The 7,153-nt window shown below is 44.6% G+C and overlaps 1 protein-coding gene across 2 annotated transcripts; it reads left to right on the top strand.

Moving 5' to 3' along the window:
• Positions 1–1,420: 1,420 nt before the first annotated feature.
• Positions 1,421–5,168, top strand: LOC112283861 (COBRA-like protein 7). Of its 2 annotated transcripts, XM_090251236.1 has the most exons (6): positions 1,421–1,718; positions 2,024–2,708; positions 2,817–3,072; positions 3,237–3,379; positions 3,513–4,022; positions 4,154–5,168. In XM_090251236.1, exons 2-6 carry the CDS (start codon positions 2,343–2,345, stop codon positions 4,925–4,927), a joined length of 2,049 nt encoding a protein of 682 aa, XP_090107362.1. In that variant the 5' UTR covers positions 1,421–1,718; positions 2,024–2,342; the 3' UTR covers positions 4,928–5,168. The 2 variants fall into 2 exon arrangements, with proteins under 2 accessions (XP_090107362.1, XP_024378893.1); XM_024523125.3 differs by lacking the exon at positions 1,421–1,718 and having other exon boundaries at positions 1,872–2,708.
• The last annotated feature ends 1,985 nt before the right edge of the window (positions 5,169–7,153 follow it).

Here is a 7,153-nt window from a genome sequence, read left to right on the forward strand (position 1 = left end):
CCTTCCAGGCACCTTGTCACATCCCTGGTCCATGAACACAATGAAATGGAAGCCCATGCTCGACAACAAACAAACCAAATAAAAAAGAAGGTAAAAAAACACAAACAAACAAAAGGTAAAAGACATGGAAAGATAACTAAAACCCAACAGTAAAAGAAAACGAAGAGAAAGGAATAGGAAATAAAGCAACCCCACCTCCCAAAAAACAACACACTTGCCTTGTGTACATTCACTTCGAGCCACCTCGCATCGCCTCCCCGTTTTTTGTCTTTCCTTTCCCTTCCTGTCCCTCTTCACTCACTGGCTTGCTCGCACAGCAACGCTTCATCGCCTCATGGCGGAGCCCTAACCAGACATCCACAGGCCTGGCGCTGCTTAGCCATGCATGAGGCGTGGCGGAGATATTCCTGGAGTTGGTAACAGTTGGCAGCAGAATTCGGGGGGGGGGGGATGCGGCCTTGCTGCCCGCGCATCGCTCCTCATCACCCCCCGCACTGTTCTGTTCTGTTGTGTTGTGTTCTGGTGCAGGTTGTTCCCTCAAAAGCCCCGCTTCCTTCGCATCTCCTTCCTTCCCATTGTTCATTGCCTGTTTCTGAGCTGCGCATGCCCCGAAGCTCACTTCCCTGGTGCTTCCCACGCCAGCTGTGGGATACTGCAGTTAATGGAACCGGAGATTGTGCCTCAGTTCAGTGGCGACCTCTCCGTTGACCACTATGGGTTGAACGGGGAACACAAGTCCCATCTCCTCTGTTGACACCTACCTCGTATGCCTTTGCCTCCCCCGTCCTCCTCTTTTGGTGTTGTTGTTGCTGCTGTGTTGCTCATTTGCTGCGACCCGCCAAAGTATAAGTAAATGACGCAATCTCCGGAGAGACGTGTGTGGAGAGCGGGGATGGAGGTTGTGATGAGGTTCGTGGTCATTAAAGAAGTGGCCCGAAGGAGCTTCAGCTACTTGAGCTTGATTAAATGCAAGCCGCGCCGGAGGGGATGAAGGTGGTGGTGAAATGGGAAACCCTAGAACGAAAGGGCTCATCGTCCCCAACGCCCATCTTGGACAACAGCAACTTTCAGTCTGAACATTGAGAGTTGTGCGATTCTCGTATGTAATCAAAAATGGTGTTTTCGAATCGTGGGTTGTCCAACAGCCAGCTCGACCGATGAGTGTTGCGGAGGATTCCGATTCCCACTTGGCAGGCTTAGTCCGCGGAGAGGACTGGCACATGTTCCTTGTAACGAAAGCGACGGAATTGGTAACCGTTGGATGGATAACCGTTGGATGGACAACAGTTGCAAGCGGTGGAGCCCAACACCCACACTCGCCATCAAAGCATAGTTGCACGCGAGGCCGGAAAACGTCACTCGGACGCACAGCGCGTAAGCGAAGTAGGTGATGTGAGAATGGGTGCCGCGGTTTCCTATTTTCGTCTCTTTCCCAGGGCCGTCGAATGAACTCACACCTAGTCACAAATTTAGTCTTGAAGAAAAAAATACCGTCTTTTCTGGATGGTTACAAACCCTAGAAAATGTGCTTTGTATATACGGTCGGAAATGAGGGAGGGTAGCGTAAGAACGTATGTGGAGAGAAAAATCTACTTGGCAGCTGGACTGGGCTGTATCTGTGCAAGCATCACTTGGACGGAGGGGAAGGGAAGTGCCAGGCGGACGGCGAAAGCTGGCGCCTGGTCAGCGTGAAGGCAACCATGATCAGCAGCAGGAAGGTGCGCTACACCCTCAACACCCGGTGACCTATTTTTAGTAGACTCGTTGGGTTGCAGAAGTCTCTCCCACTCGCCATGCGCGACCACTCCAGCTTCCGCATTTGAATGCATATTAGGACGCACTTCGCGGCGGTGCTATCATTCCCACCCCGTAGAAGGCTCTCACATCTCCTCACCTGCTCACTCTCCGGGCTCCTCAATGTAGGATTCGCGGTGGTGCACAGCTAAATTTGGCAGACTCACCCTTAATCGCCTGCTTGCTTCCGTGAGTATGTTTCCAATAACAGGGTTCTTTACTTCTGCAGGAGTGTCGCTTAGACGGGGCTTTTAGGAATTGTATCGAATCGTCGCTTGCTTCCGAGACGCTTGGTGTCGCAGCTGAAATAAGAGGGAAGACACTGCAGTAGTACTTTTGGTAGAGTAGGCAATGTGGTCAGGAAGCTGTTTGCCAATTGAAGTCTAGCATGCTGGTGTAGTGTGCGGCTGGAGGCTTAGAATTGCTTGTATTCAGCTTCACTACTGCACCTATTGGGACACAGTCATCGCTGATCATTCTTAACAAGCTCTCTGGCAGGCTGAGCTGCTCGCACTGACATCATTTGTTTTGCTTGAACGCATTGAAGCATGGGAGGTTCCAAAGTAGCGTGGTTACTGGTTTTCCTGTCTCTCTGTTGTACAATTGTTGTGTCTGTCAATGGGCAAGCTGGGGTAGCTCCGGCAGCGCCAGTTCCGTTCCCCGGAAAAACCTTGGGCCCAACACTGGCGCCAACAGCTCCTACCCTGGCCCCTGCCCCTGCTCCCGCCTACATTTTTCCTTCTTGCGATGGAGTGGAGGTGATCTACACATTAACAAGCACTGCTGAAATTTTTCCTAATGCTTCAACTCCAGCGACGCAACCGTACAGCTTTGAGGCCTCCATCACACTGACAAACAAGGGGTACTCCACTCTGGATGTCTGGGGTGTCGGGCTTACTTACACACACGACGAGGTGAGTTGTCTTTGGATCACTCATCCTCTCAGCCACTGCCTGCGTGCATCGCGTCCGCTGCGTTTGCTTGTTCTGGCGCACTAAATCTTTTTTCTTGTGTTTTGCCAGATTATTGTGTCAGCAGGAGGCTTGTTGTTGGAAGATGGAAGGGCATTCCCTGCCAACGTGTCTGATGGGGCTGTTTTGGCACCGTCTCCCCCTCAAACCTTACGAAATTCTATTGAGACCGCTGGGGATCGAACTAAAATTTCCAAAACGTTTACCATTGTGGGTACTGAATTTGGCGAGCCTCTATTTCCGATGCCGCTCACTCTCAACATCACCAGCCCGGGATACAATTGTACTAAGCCTGACCCATATGGAAGTAAGTAAGCCCTGCCTTTTTGGGTGCCTACTACTTTCTACTTCTACTTCGTCGAAATGTGGAAGGTTCCCTCAGTGGACTTTAAGAAATCTCCATACGTAAATTCAGGATAGTGGCTGCAAGTGCCACCGTTTTTGGGGCTAATTTGTTTCTGCGTGGTGCAGATTCCACATTGCATGTATGCTGTGCTGAACCGAGCAAAAACATAACCCTTGGAGGCGACGACGTCTTTTTGCCACCCATCAGAGGTGACATCCTAATCACTTACGACGTGATCCAGGCCTACAGCAGCAATTACAGGGCTATGGTAAGCTTCTCACCCCTCTATCATTTATGAAGAAATCGCACTTCATTGCCTCACTCGTATTGATTAGGAAGGGGTTTGTAATTTATCACATGTCCGATTACCAAGTATGTAATCTTCAATTTACATTTTGCAGGTGACGATTTCCAACGAGAGCCCATTTGCAAGGCTTGATAACTGGAACCTTTCATGGACCTGGCAAGAGGGAGAGTTCATCTACCAGATGCAAGGCGCTAGGCCGAAAGTTGCCGATAGGCAAGTGTGTGTGGCTGGCGAAGCTGGAGTGTATTACCAACCTACCCCCACTATGGACGTGAACAACGCTATCAGCTGCTCAATCAGCCCCGAGATTTCTGACCTCCCCGTGGATATGACGAACGACACCACAGTGGGAAATGTGAAGTACTGTTGCAGGAATGGGACACTCTTGCCATCTGTGATCGATCCCTCCAAGTCGAAATCTGCCTTTACCATGAATGTGTTCAAGATTCCGCCCAATGCCGACAATGTGCTACACTTGGTCCCTCCTGCTGCCTTCAAAATTGGAAACGGTGAATATACCTGCGGTGCACCACGTCTCATAGCCCCCAGCCTCTTCCCGGATCCTTACTTGGATTACTCTACTAACGCCATGAAGACGTGGCAGGTACGAATTATCCTCCCCCGCTCTTCTTTAACTGATTGAATTTCGGTTACCAGCATATAATCAACTAACTGCAGTTAGGATTGGCTTCTGGCAAGTGCTAATCCTGAATCACGTGAATTTGTTTCTCACAGGTCAGTTGCAATGCCACCACGGGACCGAAGAAACCCCCTCCCAAGTGTTGCGTCTCCTTCTCGACGTACTTGAATGACTCTATTGTGCCGTGCCCTACATGTGCCTGCGGATGCGCTGCAAATCCCACTCCTGTGTGCAACAAAAATGCCTCCGCGATGCTGCTCCCCTACAGTGCACTCACCCTGGCTCCTGGCAACCGAACTAACCAGATCCTCGCGTGGGCCAGCATCCAGCACACCCAAGTCCCCAACCCTCTCCCATGCTCCGATTACTGCGGAGTAAGCATCAACTGGCACGTCGTGTCTGACTACTCCAAAGGGTGGAGCGCCCGCATGTCGCTCTTCGGGTGGTCGAATATCACATACCCCGACTGGTTCGCCGTCGTGGAGATGCCCAAAGCCATGCCCGGCTTCGAGCAAGCATACACGTTTAACGCCACCAAGATCCCGCCCACCAATTCAAGCTTCATTGTGCAGGGCCTGAGTGGGTACAACAACTATCTTTTGGGATCTCAGCTCGTGAAAACTGGAGTGTCTGTGCTGCAATCGGTGCTGTCGTTTACGAAGAAACGCACCCCAGAGATTGATTCCCTCAAAGGGGATCTCTTCCCCAACAAGGTCTGGTTCAATGGAATGGAGTGTGCCATGCCGGATACCTTCCCTACCAGCGGAGCTTTGAGTCTGGCATCGCCGTCACTTGTGAGCACACTTGTGAGCACACTAGTGCTAATGCTGGTGTCGGTACTCTGGCTCGGCGCTTCTGAGCTGCTTTGAGCTCAATGTTTGCTAATGTACACAGCTTCATCGAGATCATGTGATTAGCTTTTGCTTATTTCTCAACCACTGAGTAGGTTGGATTATGCACAGGTAGTGAGTGGAAACGTCACATTCTTTCTGCATTCTTTAGGCAACACTGTGAGTAAACAATAACCGTTGCCCTCAATGAGTTGTAAATTTTACGTTAATCAGTGACAATTTTTTTGTCTCCATTAAAGAAAGGAGTTTTTTGTTGTTTTATATTGTCCAACTTGGGTTAATTGCTTTGAGTGTGTTCAGCTTCAGCTTCAGCTTCTTATGCACAGTGTAGCTCCAAAATGTTGACGGTTGAGAGTTGTTTTAGAAAGTTGTGGAGATTGTATATGATGTTGTTCATGGAAGATAATTTCTTTCAAACAGTTAGTTCTAAATCTTATTACAATGATTGTAGATGGGACTCATCTACAATCTTTCGATCTTTGTTCAAGTTGTCACATTCTAATAGCTAACAATTCTTCTTTTGCCAACTCATCTTCCCATGGTAGCATACTCCAAGTTGGCACATGTTCTTCAATTAGCATAATTAATTTTTGACATGTCATAAGTTCCATTGGCATATATCATGTCACTGAATTATGTGTTGTTTGATGAGTCCATAATGCATAAAGCAAAAGTGAAGACTATTCTCTCACTCTTCCATTGCAAGCTTTAATCAAGGCTTTTATACTTGGTGGATGTCCATATTCACTCTTTGCATTCCCTTGTAAATTATAAGCAATTGTCAATCATAATTTAATTCCACACCCTTTAAAGAATTGACAAACTTTATATACATCTAATTCTCTACAATCTATAATAATCTTTCCCACACATCTATAGCGACAAATAACATCCTCAAGTAAAAACCTGCAAATTTCCTATGTGGACTTTGTTCTCAATGCCTTGCCTTTTATTTGGTTTGATAATTCTTCATGAGCCATAATTAAATATCTCATTTGCCATAATTCCATCAGTATAATAATCAAATCTATAACCTATCTAAAATGAATAGCCAAAGGATATGTTCGATGTAAACCATCTCTATGTTGTATATTTGAATACATCTAACAAGTTACATAAGGTTCTACAAATGAAGCTATATTTTGATACTTATTCTTCCACCGATATTCTTCCTTCAATTTAGCAAAAGTAGCCTAAATTCTTCTATGCCTCACCCATAGACTATTATAAAATTCTTTAATTATTCTTTGTTGATCTTCTTTGGTATCTACTATTCATCATGGCATTTGAATATTTAATTTTGGCCTCTTTCATGAAAATCCTTTTTGTGATATAAACCTACATGTTTTTTTTTTTTTTATCTATTTAAATTTTCCAACCAACCAATTAACATGCTTGATTAATATGCTCAAATAATGTCCAATATCCAATAATTCTTTTTCATAATTTTCTTCATAAAAGGGCTTATTTTTCTTGTTTAATCATGCAACCAAATAAAATTTTGTACCCACATCATCAATATCCTCAATCATCTCATCTTTTCTATCATATATTGCTTGAGATAACATATCTGCTACTAAATTGTCTTTCTTTGCAATATACTTAAATTCCAGATTTAATGACTTCATATAATCAATCTATATCAACCTTGCAATATTTGGTATTATATAATTAGTAATCATTCAAAGTAAAGGCAAATAATCCATTTCAATTACCACCATTGCTTTAATCAAATAATCTTTTTCAGCTTTTATAACTGAAACAACTCCTCATAGTTTTCTTTTCACGTGTGAATATGCACATTAGCGAATACTTAAAACCTTAGCTCCAAATTGCACTACAAATCTATGTCCATTCAAATCATCTTGTGAGCTCTCAATTATACTCTAAAATTTAAATTTTTATTATTTTTCTATTTTATGATAATTAAACATGTTAGATTAGGATTTATATAAGTGGAATTTAGTTTTATAGAATTTTTAAGATTACAATCCTTGATGGTATAAATTATAGCCTAATTCCTTGAATTATGTTAATTAGGACTAAAGTAATAAGAGTTAGAAAATTAGAATAGCAACTTAGTTAGTTTAATAATTTAGAGGTTGTTAGTCATTACTATAAGGGTTGACTAAAAGCCTATGAATGCATCTATAATCATTCACATGATTTAGGAGTTGGAATTATAATTCTTTAAAAGATTTAGGGAAGTTAGCAATGGTAATTTTGGATTTTCCTCCAAATTCG

The sequence above is a fragment of the Physcomitrium patens genome, chromosome 6 (genome assembly GCF_059467195.1).
Source record: "Physcomitrium patens ecotype Gransden chromosome 6, ASM5946719v1, whole genome shotgun sequence".
Taxonomy (NCBI): domain Eukaryota; kingdom Viridiplantae; phylum Streptophyta; class Bryopsida; order Funariales; family Funariaceae; genus Physcomitrium; species Physcomitrium patens.